This window comes from Myotis yumanensis, unplaced genomic scaffold (assembly GCF_028538775.1).
Source record: "Myotis yumanensis isolate MYYU_CA2020_CCGP unplaced genomic scaffold, mMyoYum1.0.hap1 SCAF_5, whole genome shotgun sequence".
Lineage (NCBI taxonomy): Eukaryota > Metazoa > Chordata > Mammalia > Chiroptera > Vespertilionidae > Myotis > Myotis yumanensis.
In genome coordinates, this window is record NW_027223756.1 from 105,980,389 (window position 1) to 105,996,823 (window position 16,435).

The 16,435-nt window shown below is 51.2% G+C and overlaps 1 protein-coding gene across 3 annotated transcripts in view; it reads left to right on the forward strand.

The window, feature by feature from the left end:
* USP53 (ubiquitin specific peptidase 53) overlaps positions 1 to 16,435 on the forward strand; it is a 50,222-nt gene that overhangs the window by 18,216 nt on the left and 15,571 nt on the right. For 2 of the 3 annotated variants that reach the window (XM_070416900.1, XM_070416901.1), the window contains exons 4-11: positions 2,903 to 3,037; positions 5,069 to 5,182; positions 5,259 to 5,341; positions 7,686 to 7,791; positions 8,383 to 8,529; positions 9,532 to 9,681; positions 14,157 to 14,319; positions 15,058 to 15,210. In XM_070416900.1, the coding sequence (XP_070273001.1) occupies positions 2,903 to 3,037; positions 5,069 to 5,182; positions 5,259 to 5,341; positions 7,686 to 7,791; positions 8,383 to 8,529; positions 9,532 to 9,681; positions 14,157 to 14,319; positions 15,058 to 15,210 (1,051 nt within the window). Of the gene's footprint in view, positions 1 to 2,902; positions 3,038 to 5,068; positions 5,183 to 5,258; positions 5,426 to 7,685; positions 7,792 to 8,382; positions 8,530 to 9,531; positions 9,682 to 14,156; positions 14,320 to 15,057; positions 15,211 to 16,435 lie in introns of those variants that run through there. The other variant, XM_070416902.1, reaches the window with a different exon arrangement.

A 16,435-nucleotide genomic window follows, 5' to 3' on the forward strand; every position in this document is an offset into this window, starting at 1 on the left:
TTTACATGCCCATTTTACATTATTTTGAAACTTAGTTTTTTTTTTAAATATATATTTTATTGATTTTTTACAGAGAGGAAAGGAGAGAGATAGAGAGTCAGAAACATCGATGAGAGAGAAACCTCGATCAGCTGCCTCCTGCACATCTCCCACTGGGAATGTGCCCACAACCCAGGTACATGCCCTTGACTAAATTGAACCCGGGACCCTTCAGTCCGCAGGCCGACGCTCTATTGACTGAGCCAAACTGGTTTCGGCTTGAAACTTAGTTTTAAAATGTTTTTTGAACTCCTAAATTCTGGAAGCCAGGGAAACAGCAGTGAACAGAATGATACAGCCCTGCTTTCATGGAGCGTCTATTCTATTCTAGGGAGGGGAGGCATACAGATGATAGTAACTGCAAATGAGAGCAGGGGACCAGGAAGGGGATAGAGTCGAGCAGCAGGAAGCCTCGCTGGGAGAGCGGCATTTAAATTATGACCTGAAAGGTGACAGTGGACTGGACATTCAGGCGGGCAGGGCCCTGAGGAGCCGTGAGCATGACAAGGTCCTGGAGACCTGGCTGCAGCCACTGTGTGGGCGCAGGTGCCCAGGGAGCTCAGGTGGGGAGCAGTGATCACAGCCTGGGGTGCCCGGGAGCTCAGGTGGGGAGCAGTGATCACAGCCTGGGGTGCCCGGGAGCTCAGGTGGGGAGCAGTGATCACAGCCTGTGGTGCCCTGTGAGCTCGGGTGTGGGGAGCAGTGATCACAGCCTGGGGTGCCCGGGAGCTCAGGTGGGGAGCAGTGATCACAGCCTGTGGTGCCCTGTGAGCTCGGGTGTGGGGAGCAGTGATCACAGCCTGGGGTGCCCAGGGAGCTCAGGTGGGGAGCAGTGATCACAGCCTGGGGTGCCCAGGGAGCTCAGGTGGGGAGCAGTGATCACAGCCTGGGGTGCCCAGGAGCTCAGGTGGGGAGCAGTGATCACAGCCTGGGGTGCCCGGGAGCTCGGGTGGGGAGCAGTGATCACAGCCTGAGGTGCCCGGGAGCTCAGGTGGGGAGCAGTGATCACAGCCTGGGGTGCCCGGGAGCTCAGGTGGGGAGCAGTGATCACAGCCTGGGGTGCCCTGTGAGCTTGGGTGTGGGGAGCAGTGATCACAGCCTGGGGTGCTCTGTGAGCTTGGGTGTGGAGAGCAGTGATCACAGCCTGGGGTGCCGGGGAGCTCGGGTGGGGAGCAGTGATCACAGCCTGGGGTACCTGGGAGCTCAGGTGGGGAGCAGTGATCACAGCCTGGGGTGCCGGGGAGCTTGGGTGGGGAGCAGTGATCACAGCCTGGGGTACCTGGGAGCTCGGGTGGGGAGCAGTGATCACAGCCTGGGGTGCCGGGGAGCTTGGGTGGGGAGCAGTGATCACAGCCTGGGGGGCCCGGGAACTCAGGTGGGGAGCAGTGATCACAGCCTGGGGTGCCTGTGAGCTCAGGTGTGGGGAGCAGTGATCACAGCCTGGGGTGCCCGGGAGCTCGGGTGTGGGGAGCAGTGATCACAGCCTGCCTGTGGAGTCCTCTGTGCCCCTCCTATAACCGTGTCTGGTCCCTGAATGTGGGCTGCCTGCACCTCCATCCAGGACATAGGATGTGGCTGCGGATGCTGCAGGCCTGAGGCCAGGAGCCTGGAGAAGGTGCCAAGGCTCCACCCGGCTCTGTCTGGCAAGTGGTTATCCTCAGAGGGCTGTGGTCCAGGGAGGAAGCCAGGCTGGCACCACAGCCCACCAGTGGGCAGCACCAGCAGCTGCCTGGCGTCAGTGAGGGACTCGATGAGTCCATTCCTAGTGCCAGGCTGTGCCACAAGCCTCCTCCAGAGCAGGGTTGAGCTGTCCCCAAGTTCAGATTTGTGCCCTAAGCGAGGCCGACTGTCAGTAACAGCGGGGGGTTCACCATGGAGTGATACGTAACGCACAGGAGGCGGGGCACGGAGGGCCTTCCCGGCCTCTGTGAGGACCTCGGCTTTTCCCGTGTGTGATGCCAGGAGTTGGGGTCCCTGGCATAGAGGATAATGCCATCTGTTTTAACTGGATGCTGTGTTTGGACTGGACTTGGCTGTAGGAATGAGAATAAAGAAAAGAGATACAAGGCAGAAGCAGGGAGTCCATATAGAATCAGCGGTTCTCAACCTGTGGGTCGCGACCCCTGAAAATACATCCTGCATATCAGATATTTACATGATGATTCATAACAGTAGCAAAATTACAGTTATGAAGTAGCAACGAAAATAATTTTATGGTTGGCGGTCACCACAACATGAGGAACTGTATTAAAGGGTCTCAGCATTAGGAAGATTGAGAACCACTCAATAGATTAAGCAACTCATTTATGTCATTGAAATCCTGTCCTGGAATCTAAGATTTTATCAACACTTTTTTAAAAAATCGATTTTAGAGAGAGGAAGGGAGAGGGAGAGAGCGAGAAATAGCAGTGATGAGAGAGAATCATGCATCAACTGCCTCCTGCACACGCCACACCGGGGATCAAGTCTGCAACCCGGGCATGTGCCCTTACTGGGAACCGAACTGTGAGCTCCTGGTTCATAGGTCGACGCTCAACCACTGAGCCATGCCGTCCGGGTTAACACTACTGAGTTCCTGCTGTTTTTCGTGTGATTAGATGTTTGTTCTTGGTTAACATAATTTTAATTCCTATGGTACTCTTTTGATTCAGAACTTCAGAATCAGCGGGGAGCAGTGTAACTCGGGCCTCACTCAGGCACACGCAGCCGGGAGAATCCAGGCCGGCCCGAGCAGCCTGCCCGGTTCTCCTGCATGCGGCGCTCTGGTTTCCGCGGGTAGCGTTGGTGTCACCATGTCGGAGTGAGATATGGACGTGTTTGCAGTTGTTGGCATTGCGCTCACACCTGTGCTTGTGGTTCGCAGACCATGTTTGCTCAGTTTCAACACAGCCGGGAAAAGGCCCTCCCGTCGGACAACGTGCGGCGCGCCCTGGCCGAGAGCTTCCGGGACGAGCAGCGGTTCCAGCTGGGCCTCATGGACGACGCGGCCGAGTGCTTTGTAAGGACTGGGTGCCTCCTGCCCCCTAACTGCCGGCTTGCACACAGTGACACGGTCACAGCGCGGAGCGTCAGAGCCCTTGCAGCTCAGTCGCGGCTCCGTGCACCTCTGGTTTTGCCCTTGGTGATGCTCCAAGTTTTACTGAGTGTTAGGGGACTAGGGCAGTGGTCAGCAAACTGCGGCTCTTCCACAAAATACCACCTGGGGGCGCGCACATGCAGTGCGATTGAAACTTTGTGGCCACACTCAAGGGGCCAAAGAGCCGCATGTGGCTTGTGACCACGGGACTAGGGTATTTCAAAAGGTATTTGTTGGAGCAAAAAGGTTCATTCAATTGAAGATATCACTTCAGCCGGCGCCCCTCCCCCTGGGCCTGCAGGTGCGCACAGCCGGGGAGCCCGTCTAGTGGGCAGTGACTCAGGGCAGCAGGGCTGGCACGCACCCCCTGGCAGGGGGAGGCCCTGGGACTGTCGCGCGTGGATGAGCAGAGCGTCCAGTGTGCGTCACGGACCCTCTGCACCTTCCTCGGTGTGTCAGTGAGAGATGCTGCCTGTACGTGAGACACAGCTGTTGCTTCCTTCCTTGTATTCAGTCAGCAACTCCCCCCCCCCCCCCCCCAGGGCCCTTGTAGGGTTCTCCTTTCTCACGTTTTCCTATCCCTCCCTCCTGCCACAGGCTCCAGTGGCCTTTCAGTCTGGCCCCTTACAGTCTGATTATTTAAAAATATATTTTTATTGATTTCAGAGAGGAAGGGAGAGGGAGAGAGAGATAGAAACATCAGATGAGAGAGAATCATTGATCGGCTGCCTCCTGCATGCCCCCTACTGGAGATCAAGCCCACAACCCGGGCATGTGCCCTTGGCTAGAAATGATCCCGGGACCCTTCCATCTGCAGGCTGACGCTCTATCCACTGAGCCACACCAGCGAGGGCCTTACAGTCTTTTTTTTAATGGCCCTGGTTAATACCATTTTCTTCTGTCTAATGCTTGCTCTCCTGATACTTCTGTGACTCGAGTCTAGACTCTCTCCTGACACGTAAGGCCCTTCAGTTGAACTGCAGGCCCTCGCTCTGCGTCCCCTGGACTGTCCCTGCTAGTGAGTGGTCACAGTCCCCTTTCGCAGCCTTTGCTCAGGGCCCCGAAATACTCACAGCGTCTGATGTATTCAGTTGTCCAGGTGCGGCCTCAGTCGGGCCTGCTGGACATGGCAGGGTCACCGCCCCCGTAGTGCCCTGGGTTTCTGTTGTTGTCTTTAGAGCGCATCTTCTCAGCTCCTTGCCTGGAGGGCTGCTCAGCACACGTGCCACGTTGACTAAACGCCCAGAACAGCACACACAGCATGACATGGGCTTTTACGGTTCTCACCTTCATCATCGGTCCATGCTCTAAACACTGGGCACAGTACTGAGATCTATAGTTCACTTCACTGACAAGTACTAACACATGATACGACAGCTCATGGAGACCTAGCAGTCCAGGCTTGATAACTGTTTTCAAGGTGGTTGAAGGGATCCATTATTCACGCTTTGAGAAAAGAGGGTGATTTGTTGAAGTAAATGCCTTGGTGATGTTAGACCTGAGCTGTCCCATGAGCCTATGGGGAGCACACCCCTGCGTGGTGAGTTGCAGGTGTTATCATTGCATGGACCATCCCGTGGACGTGAGTTACGTGGACTGTCCACGTGAGCCACGTAGGATTGTGTTTCTTAATTAACAGGAAACTGTTCTCTGGTATTAAGTCCTAGATGTCAGCTACCATAACTTGATTTTTAAAATCTTTATTAAAACCATACATTGTTTTTTTCGTTAAATTTATGAAATGAATGTTTCTTTTTATTTGATTGTCTTAAGCTGACGCCACAGGTGGTGAACAGTTGACCAGCATTCGAGGTGTCATTAGCAGGAAAGCTGGCAATAAGTAGGGCAGTCCTAGTCCAGCCTGGGAAACCGTAAAGGCTTAAGTCCGTGAGGTTATAAAGGGAAGTGTCTCTGCCAGATTCACCACTCACGTGTCTTCTGCTTTTGAACCAGGAAAATATCTTGGAGAGGATCCACTTCCACATCGTGCCCAGCGGGGACGCAGACATGTGCACCTCCAAGTGCTGCGTCGCGCACCAGAAGTTCGCCATGACGCTGTACGAGCAGGTGAGGCTCCGACCTCGCTCCTTAGATGCTGTTTGTGTTCCACGAGCCGTGCATTAAGCGTCTGTTTCTGCCGCAGTGCGTGTGTTGTAGCTGTGGGGCCTCATCAGACCCTCTGCCTTTCACAGAATTCGTGCAGTACATTTCGACGACAGCCCTGTGGTAAGAACCGGAAAGCACCTTCACCAAAGCTTTACTAGCACAGCGCGGCCCAGCGAGCATTTACTTTGTAAGCCCACCGCACCCGTGAGTATCTGCTCTCTGTCTGGGACTCGGGCTGCGGCCATCGGAGGTACTCAGTGGTGTCTGTCTCAGTCGGGTGTTTCTGAGTTAGCCAGATGCACCCACCACTTAGTGAAATGTGCAAAACGTGAGTCAGATGCATGCCTGTTCACATCTAGAGCAAGTCTTTGGAACTGCGCAGGAGGGCTGGAAATGACCAGCAGCCTGGCCGTGTGGCTCAGTGGTTGGGTGTTGTCCCATGCCCTGAGAGGGTGCTGGTTCGATTCCTGGGCAGGGCACACGTGTGGGCTCGATTCCCCATGGTGGGCGTGCAGGAGGCAGCGGATCGCTGATCTGCTTTCACATAGATGTTTCTCTCTCTACTCCTTCCTCTCTCTCTCTAAAAATCAACAAAATTATATTTTTAAAAAACGACAAGCAAGTGGTGAGGGAGCTGCACATGACTGACTCCCTGACTTCGGCAGGTGTGACCTTTGTAGTGGCCGTGTCCCCTGTGAGCCCCGCGTGTGCCCCCGTGGTGATGGAAGCGGGGTAAGCAGGAAAGAAAGGAAACAGTGAACACAATCCTCGATAGGTCTGCGGCCGGAAGGCCTCACCATCACCTGGGATAGGAATTTGCCTGGCTTGCCCGCCTGCTCCGCTCTGCGTGCCCAGGAAGCAGTACTAGTTAGGGACCCAGAAGTATCCCCAGACTTCACACAACCACCATCCCTTGAACACTCCCAGCAGGCAGAGGAGAGAATGCTATGTGCTGTGTGTGTGCAAACACTGACTAAGGTCACAGATGCTGCAGGTGTTTTAGTGCAGAAGCCAAAGGGGGTCGCTGACCTCAGATCCGTCGCTGGTTACTCAGGCCGCAGCGTCTCCTGCAGTGAGGTGGCGCTCCTGGTCTACCCGCCCCGTTAGGCCTCCTTCTCTGGGTGCAGCACAGCCGTTCCTAAACGCTGTTGGGCAATAGCAGCTGGGTTACTTGCGTGTGTTTAGCATCTTGCTTGCCTGTACAGAGTTGGGGGGACGTCGGTTTAGAGAAACATTCCCTGAACTTGAGTCATTTGCAGCTGGTTTGTTCTCTTTGCATGAAGCGTAGGGTGGTTTGAACAGGAGAGCCGCACAGAGGGAGGGCGGTAAGCCTTCGCTTGGCAGCTCCTGTGCGCACGTGTCCCTGAGCAGTCGCGGAGGCCGTACAAACTAGCGCTCCGTCCGTGCGCCCTGGCCCGCGCCCCAGGTTGCAAGAGCCCAGACTGAATTCTGATAGTCTCCTTTGTGGGCATTGAGGATTGAGGATCACGTATTGAATGCTTACTGTGTTCCAGGCTTTCCATAAATTGTCACTTTAATCTTGACAACAACACTCTTTCGTTGATGAGGAAACAGGTTTAATAAGGTTGATCTGATACATAGACCAGTTAAGATGGAAAGCCAGGTGGGTTTCATTTCCGATTCAGTATTTGGCTGTCCACGCCCCCCACAGCCGGTTCTGATGCACTGTCAGCATTCGGGCTCTCTGTGCACGGTGAGGTGCGTGAGAAGGAGGGTGCTTTAGCTGTGGCTGAGTATTGTGTGCTGTTTACCACTGACCTGTCAGTATGTCCTGCCCTGGGACACTCACATTAAATAGAGCCAGGGTGTCTGGAATGGAGAGGAAGGGTACTTGAGCCACATTGCAGTCTCTTGGAAATGCTTAAATACTTGCCTAAAGACACTTGATGCGTGTATGTAAAAGGTGACTCCAGGGGAGGCTGAATAGAAAGTGGCAGGCACCTGCGGCCGTGATGACATGGCGAGCGTGCCCGAGGGGAGTGGGAGGTGCGGCCACCCACGTGGCTCTGGCTGGCCTTCCCAGCGGCAGCCTGCTCTCAGCTGTAAGGAACTGCCCCTGGAGCCTTGGGCCTGAGAGGGAGCCTGCCCGCAGCCTGTTAGGTCCGAGTCTGTACTCACACCCTCAGTAACTGCTGTCGTAATCCAAGTCATAATGTAAAACAGATACTTGACTCACAGCTACCTTTAGAAGAGAGCATCTCGCCTCGTTCGTGTAGTTCCAAACCGTGCTGTATTTTTTGTGCTTTTCCATTCTTGACCTGATTTTTTATCACGTACCTGCCAAATTTCATGGTTTTCACTTTATGGAAATTTATGGTTAATTTTTTATATAAAATCATGTTTTAAGACAGAAAAAGTGATCCTGCATATATTGATAACTTAGTATTTTTCATACGTAATTTCATACATAGGCCAGATTTGGGACTGCCGCTTTCTTTTGTAGCAATGAAGTTGGAAGAATGACGGACAGACATGAGCGTGTGAGGCCCGAAATGTTTGCGGAGTTGTTGCAAGCAGTGAATACCACGGATGACTATCGCAAGTGTCCTGTAAGCACAGTTTGGGGCTCTCAGTGGTTTCTGTGTGTGCACTTAAAGGAGACATTCAGAAGTTACTATGTCATTTAATTGTCTATGGAATTACTTTTAAGAATTTGTTTTTGCAATGTTATTTTAGGCAACTATACCATGAGAGCTGTTTATCTCAGTACTAGTTCTTTAAACACTCAAAATTGGAAGGATTTAAGGTAGCATATGTAAATTTTTTTTTAAGTTCAGAAATCTATCTTTTCACTAAAGACACAATTTCTTTTTTTTTTCTTTGAACTTTACAAATGGTATTCTTTTCTGATGTACTATTATTAATCATTTCAGGGGTTATATTTTGGATTTTTTTAGACTGAATTCTTGTTTTAACATATTTACAAAAATACTGAAGAAAAGCACTTTGATGTAAAATAAACTTCCTGTTTAGTCAATAATTAAGAGAAATAGCTTGGGAGAAGTTTATTTTAATATGCTAAAGAATAAATTTGCAATGCATGTTAAGAGTGTGACTGCATCATGCAAACTATATAAGGCGCCACCTGTGGTATGTCTGTTTCAGTAATTCCTGAACTTGCCTTTTGTGTTTTTCTTTAGAGTAACTGTGGCCAGAAAATAAAGATCCGCCGCGTCCTGATGAACTGCCCGGAGATCGTCACCATCGGCCTGGTCTGGGACTCCGAGCACTCGGACCTGACCAGCGACGTGGTTCGGAGCCTGGCCACGCACCTCTCTCTCCCCGGGGTATCTCCGCCTTTCCTTCCCCCTTTTAGTTTTGCCTTTCCTTCTTCCTTCTCTCAGACACACATGCAGCGGCCGGTTTTCAGAACTAAGTGTTCTTTCTCAGGGAAGGAGGTTCAGTGGAACTCTCTGGAGCTGCCCCAGTCAGGCTAACTGGACTTCCTCAGAGCCCAGGCCGGGAGGGGCTTTCGCTTCTCACTGTCTCCTGCTGCGGCTCTTGTCACTCCAGACCAGCGGTTCTCAACCTGTGGGTCGCGACCCCTTTGGGGGTCGAACGACCCTTTCACAGGGGTCACCTAAGACCGTCGGAAAACACATATATAATTACATATTGTTTTTGTGATTAATCACTATGCTTTAATTATGTTCAATTTGTAGCAATGAAAATACATCCTGCATATCAGATATTTATATGACGATTCATAACAGTAGCAAAATTACAGTTATGAAGTAGCAACGAAAATAATGTTATGGTTGGGGGTCACCACAACATGAGGAACTGTATTAAAGGGTCATGGCATTAGGAAGGTTGAGAACCACTGCTCTAGAGTGATGGTGATGTGGTCATAGTGTAAATATGAACTGCTGGCTTATATGCTTTTACCATCTTAGTTAACTATTTTGAATTGGTTGATGTTACAGTGAAACTTTTAGAAAATTATCTTTTAAGGGACAAGTTTAATGTGTGTTCAAATATGTGATTCAATCAGGAACTATCAGAAAATGGGTGATTTATTTCATATTTTGAGTCTGTAGATGTAACGTGTCAGTTCTGTTGGAGACACCGTATTACTGAGCTAAAGTCAGTGACTTCCTGTACTGCTCCTGATGGGTGATGGAAGTGTAACTGGGGGAGCGAGCAGGGCCGCGGTGTCTTCACACCGGGCAGCGCTGGGTGGACAGCACGCCCGGCAGATGCTGTTTATGGGGAGTAAGATACATGATAGCACATCACTGCTCTTCACTTTTAAGGATACAGTCCTAAATTACTAATTTTCCAAACAGCTTTTTTATAGGGTTACTGATGAAAATGCCAAAAACAGTGAACTTCACCTCGTCGGTCTGATCTGCTACACCAGCCGGCACTACTGTGCCTTCACATTTCACACCAAGAGTTCCAAGTGGGTGTTTTTCGATGACGCAAATGTGAAAGAGGTAGGTGACACTTCCGTGAACTGGGATGCTTACTGTGGTTTATGCTCTTTAGGAATAAATGATGTAATAATGACCTATAATAATAAAAGCATAATATGCTAATTAGACCAGATAGCCTTCTGGACAACCTTCTGGACAAAGCCCGGGCTGCGAGGGAAGCCCGGGTCCCGGGTGCCTGCTGGCAGCTGGAGGAAAGCTGGTGCCGGCAGCTGGGGGAAGGAAGGCCTACTCTTGCACAAATTTTGTGCTAGGGCCTCTAATATTAATGTAATAGTGACAGTGATAAAATGAATGTATCTATATTTATAAAAGCCTAAGTGACCGAACAACCGGTCGCTATGACACGTACTGACCACCAGGGGGTAGGCGCTCAATGCAGGAGCTGTATCCTGGGGGTCAGTGCACTCCTACAGCCAATCTCCCATGGCTGGCCAACCTCCCGCTGTCCCTCCCCACCTCCCGGCCAAGGGACCCCACCCATGCACGAATTCATGCACCAGGCCTCTAGTAATTATATAGAATAATTATTAGATGTAAATGCTTATATAAAATAATAAATGATTTTAATGACAGTTCTTGGAATCCTTTTATTAGTTTTTGAAATCAGGTTTGTTTTGAAGCTGACTCCATATCTAGAATAATAAAAAGGCGACAAATAAATGTTAGTGTAGCTACTAGGGATCCATATGCACCATCCTTCTGTCTGATACACAAAAGCTTTGGACAGTTCACCAGAGGAGACAGGTGAACAGCCCTTACACTGATACTCGGCCTGATTGGGCACAAAGAAACACACTCAGTTCACAGTGAGGTTCAGACTCAGCTGTTCGGAGGATAAATTCCAAAGCCCGACCTCACCGGGAGCCTGGAGGGCGTCAAGCAGCCAGATCCCTGACACAGGCATGTGGCAGTGCCGACCTCACCAGGAGTGTGGAGGGCGTCAAGCAGCCAGGTCCCTGATGCAGGCACATGGCAGTGCCGACCTCACCGGGAGCCTGGAGGGCGTCAAGCAGCCAGATCCCTGATGCAGGCACATGGTAGTGCCAACCTCACCGAGAGCGTGGAGGGCAGCAAGCAGCCAGGTCCCTGATGCAGGCACATGGTAGTGCCAACCTCACCGAGAGCGTGGAGGGCGTCAAGCAGCCAGGTCCCTGATGCAGGCATGTGGCAGTGCCGACCTCACCGGGAGTGTGGAGGGCGTCAAGCAGCCAGGTCCCTGATGCAGGCATGTGGCAGTGCCAACCTCACTGAGAGCGTGGAGGGCGTCAAGCAGCCAGGTCCCTGATGCAGGCATGTGGCAGTGCCAACCTCACTGAGAGCGTGGAGGGCGTCAAGCAGCCAGATCCCTGATGCAGGCACATGGCAGTGCCAACCTCACTGAGAGCGTGGAGGGCGTCAAGCAGCCAGATCCCTGACGCAGGCACATGGCAGTGCCGACCTCACTGAGAGCGTGGAGGGCGTCAAGCAGCCAGATCCCTGATGCAGGCATGTGGCAGTGCCAACCTCACTGAGAGCGTGGAGGGCGTCAAGCAGCCAGATCCCTGACGCAGGCATGTGGCAGTGCCAACCTCACTGAGAGCGTGGAGGGCGTCAAGCAGCCAGATCCCTGACGCAGGCACATGGCAGTGCCGACCTCACTGAGAGCGTGGAGGGCAGCAAGGAGCCAGGTCCCTGACACAGGTGTGTGGCAGTGCCGACCTCACCAGGAGCATGGAGGGCGTCAAGCAGCCAGGTCCCTGACACAGGTGTGTGGCAGTGCCGACCTCACCGGGAGCATGGAGGGCGTCAAGTACCCAGGTCCTGAAGCCGGCGCGTGGCAGTGCCGCATGGAGCAGCCACCTTAGAGAGGTGTGTCAGCTTCTTGCACACGTAATCTTACCATGCAGCCAGCAGCGCCTCTCCCCGAGGACGTGTCCATACACAGCCTGCCCTTAAGTGTCCGTGGGGGTTTTATTCCTGTAACCCCACTGGGACCCCCAATGTCCATAGCAGGTGAGCAGATAACCACGTCATGGTCCAAGCACACAGTGGAGCTGGATGCCCATCAGACAGAAATGAGCTGACACGTGTAGGACATCCTAAACCATTGTGCTGATGACAGAAGCGAGACGCACGGCCAAATACGGATTCCACTGACACAGAATTCCCTTCAGGAGGAAACAGTGACGGAAGGCCCTGCAGAGGGAGCGAGGAGTGAGGCTGCATGCCTGTGCACACTCGTCAGAACGCGTGGGCTTGCAGTGTGCCTGGGAGGTTGTAGTTCATGTGATTATGCTCAGTAAAGCCAACGGGAAATTCTGGTGCTTATGTTCCAAAAGCAGCTTTTGCTCGGATTTCTTCGGGCTTTGCTATAGCAGCTTATTAAGAGGCTTCACCTGCGCCCAGGAGTAGACCTTTTGGCCGTCCTGCTTGGCACCCACATCCTTTAAATTGTCAAAGCTCAAAGGAGGACATGGGTGTGCAGTCACCTGTGAGTTTATATTTGTTTTGCTTTCAAGTTAATCTAGTTCCTCGAGTATGTCAGCGTCCCAGGCGAGGAGGGTCAGCAGCTAAGCGTGTAGCTTGAAGAATTCTTCAGACTTTTTTACAGCCCTCCCTTCCCTGCAGAAGCCAACATTCTAGAACACATTGGTTCCTGTTTGTTTGGTTTTGTTTTTAAATCAACGTTATAGAGGTACTAGAGGCCCAGTGCACGAATTCGTGCACAGGCGGGGTCCAGCCAGCCTGGCCCCAATCGGGGCCCAATCAGGGCTGGGCTGGCTGGCCATGGGGCGGGGCTGTGGGCCAGCTGACCCTCCCCCAATTGGTGTGTAGGGGGGGTGGATTGGGGGAGGGGCTGCGGGAGGTTGGCTGCCAGCCCTGCCCCTGATCAATGTGGGGGGCTGGTAGCGGGTGGAGCTGGCTAGGGGAGGAGTTGTGGACTGATTGGGGTTGTGGGGACCCAAGGGGGTGGGGCTGACAAGGGGGAGGTACCATAGGCGGTTGGCCAGCTGTCCCCGCCCCTAATCGGGGTTGGTGGGGCAATCGGGGGCAGCCAGCTGTGGGGAGGGGCCACAGGAAGTTGTCCGCTGGCCCCACCCCCCGATCGGCCAGTTCACTGGCTTCAGTGGGCGTCATAGCAATCGGTCGTTCCGGTCATTACAGTGTTCTGGTCGCTGGCTTTTTATATATATAGGTAATTTACAAAAGTTAAAATGTACCCATGGAAGTGTTTGGCAAGTGTACACACATCTGTGTAACCTCCACACCATATAGCACAAAGCATACCCCACCCCCCTCATGGTGTCACGTTCCTGTCGGCCCCTCCCACGCCGCCCAGGAATCCCGGATGCTCTGTAGATAGTTCTGCTCCCTCTCCAGCATCCTGGGATGGCCTTCCCCGCACACAGCCCTCTGAGGCTGGCTTGCTTCGCCAAGCACATGCCTTTTAGGATTCACAGTGCGGTGTTCCATCCTGCGGCTGTATGGAACGGTGGTCCTGTGAAGGTAGGAAGAGCCTTGGTGTGAACACGTTTTTCCGTTGCTCCCAGCACCAGGTGGGACGTCTGGGTGGTCTGTTAAGTGTGCAGTCGGCTGTATGTGAACTGACAATGGCTGTCCACAGACACTGCGCATCTCCCTCCTCCCAGCAGCCCTCCCTCGTAGCGCCCCCTGCCGGGAGTCTCTTATGTTAGCCTTCCAGGGACCCTAATGTTGCCTCATTGTGGTTTTCGTTCACTTTCCTTTGATTTACAATACTGTTTTGAACAACTCTTCCTGTGCTTACTGGCCATGCCTATGTCTCTTTAGTGACATGTCACTTCAGATAATTTGCCCATTTTTCAAATTGGATTATTTTCTTCTTACTGAGCTGTAGGAGTTCTGTATCCGGCACAGCCCTCCTTTATTAGATATAGGTGGGGTTTTTGTTTTATTTTTTCCATTTTGTTAATGGTGTTTTTCATTCATTTCATGGAATCCAATTTTATACTTTTTCTTTGGTTTGTTTGATGTCCTGGTAAGACATTTTTACTTTCCCTGAGGTTAATGTTTTCTCTCATTTTCTTCTGTAAACTCGAGATTTTACGTGACTCCTGAGTTCATCATTGGGCTTCAGGTGTAGTTGTGTCTTCTTTTCTTTTTCCTCCCATCGCTGTAGCATCATTTGTGGTATCAACTTTTATATTTCCCCATTAAACTCCCTTTAATCGTTGCCAAAAGGCAGTTGACCATATGTGTGAGAAAAGCTTTCTAAAATTCGCTAATCCAAATCTTGATAGAGAGTGTATAATTTTGCCCATCAACTTTTTAATGTTTAAAGATTTTTAATTAGACTTATTAAATAAAGTTAATCATATAATACAGCGCACAGTTGAACGGCTGGTTAGCATCTGAATGTCGTTAAACATCTTTAATATGCAAATTATTTCAGCCCCTGCCTTTTTGGGTAACAGGTTGCTGACAGGCTTGGTTTTGCTCCCTGTGGTTTTGTAAAGGTGGGAACGAGATGGAAGGACGTGGTCTCCAAGTGCCTCCGGTGCCACTTCCAGCCCCTGCTGCTGTTTTACGCCAACCCCGACGGCACGGCGGTTTCCACCGAAGACGCACTCAGGCAGGTCGTCAGCTGGCCACATCAGAGACCCGGGGTGGAAAATATGGGTAATTCTTTGCCTTTTAGTTTAGTGTTTTTCTTTCTAACAGTCATACTAGGAATACTAATATCCTATGTAATAAAAGGCTAATATGCAAATAGACCGGATGGTGGAATGACTGGTAGGAGCTGCCCTCTGGTGGTCAGTGTGCTCCCACAGGGGGAGTGCCGCTCAACTAGAAGGCAGGCTCATGGCTGGCGAGCACAGCAGCGGGTGGTGGCGGGAGTGCTAAGGATGTGTGACGGCTGAGGCCCCTGAGGACTCCCGGACTGTGAGAGGGTGCAGGCCGGGCTGAGGGGACTCCCCCAGCGCAAAAATTTTGTGCAGCGGGCCTCTAGTACTGAATATAAAATGAAGGTTGAGGATAATTTAAAAATTTAGTTTCAGATGGAGTTCAGGAAGATTCTAATACATTGAGTTAATCTTTATCATCTTTCCTGACCAGTGGCCTCACAGGCCCCCCTGGGAGCCACCCAGGACAGTGGTCACACAGGCACAGAGGGGCTGCCCGCTGCGAGCTCCTTCTAGCAGAGGCATTGGGATTGAAGGTGAGGTAGCCACCGGGAATGCCCAGAGCAGCGAGGGAGTCTGTGTGCATTCACGGCACTTAGAAATCCTTGGAAGATGTCAGTCCTCTGAGTTTTAGTAATTGTCTACAGTATTAAAAGCATCTGAAAGGATGACTCAGACATCTCTTCTGGTAGGAGGAGGAAAGGGATGATGCATTTGTGCTTGTCTTTTTAAGGATCTGAAAGGCCCTCGATTTATAAGTCAGATAATTCCAAAGAGAATGGATTTGGTGATCAGGACAAACAGAGAGAAAATCAGAAATTTCAAACAGATGACATTTCATCCTTCAGTCGGAGCCACATCCCGGCGAGCGGTGGCCGAGGAGCAGGTATGTGTTTCGATTGCCGTCTTCACAGTCCCTGAGGAGACACGCTGGCCCGGCTTCACTTCCGGACTCACTCCTGGCAGGGACCAGGCGACAGTAACAAGCAGCAGAAAAACTGCCTTTCCATTGATGCGCGTCTGAGATGTGTGGCCTCATCGGGACAGTTGGACCCGACCAGGGCCCGAGTTTCTCCACGGCTCCCAGCCCTCGCAGGCTGAGGGCAGTCTGGACTGTTACCAAAACTGTGGCCTCTCCTTCAGGATGGCCATTGCCAACTTGAGAGGAAAAACACAGTTAACCATTCGGCTCACATGCCAGAATTAAATTTACAATTAGTGACTGCAGTGGCAGTTCAAAGCTACAGTCGAGTTTGTTCTTATCCTCGTTGTTATTCAGCTCTCCTGTTATTGTTATCCCACAACTTTAATTTTCACAACCCGAGTTCAGTGACAGGTCCAGAGTGAGACCTCAGTGCGGTGTGCAGCACTGCTCAGAGACACCCTGACTCTACTTGGGTGGCTGTTCAGGATGCTTTGTAAGCAACTTTTTAAAAAAATTTTTGTTGTTAATCCTCACCTGAGGATATTTTTTCAAGAGAGAGTGGAAGGGAGGGGGAGAGACAGAGAGAGGGAAACATTGATGTGAGAAAGACACATTGATTGGTTGCTTCCCACACGAGCCCCAACTAGGGCTGGGGATTCAGGGGCCTTCAACCGAGTTATGTGCTCTTGACAAGAATCAAACCTGGGACCCATCAGTCCACAGGCCTACACTCTATTTTTGTTTTGTTTTTAAAATTGATTTCAAAGAGAGGAAGGGAGAGGGAGAGAGAATTAGCCATCAGCTGCTTCCTGCATGCCCCCTACTGGGGATTAAGCCCATGGGAATCGAACCATGACCTCCTGGTTCATGGGTTGACGCTCAACCACTGGCCACACCAGCCAGGCAACTTTTTAATATATTAGTGAAGTAATGTTTAACCAAAAAGGTAACCCATAATCAAGGAAGGTAAGATTCAGAATTAACAGTTACCATCAACAAAGAAGTACACTAAGTGCTTTTTAAAATTCTAAATGGAAACATACCGTTTCCCTCTGATGTATTGTTGATACTTTAGATTAAGCCATTATTTGTTTTTCTAAACATGCCTAGTTTAAGCCCAGGAACTGTGTGTGTGTGAACACATACGTTGGCATCAGACAGCTTGGCGCTATCTGTATCTACATTG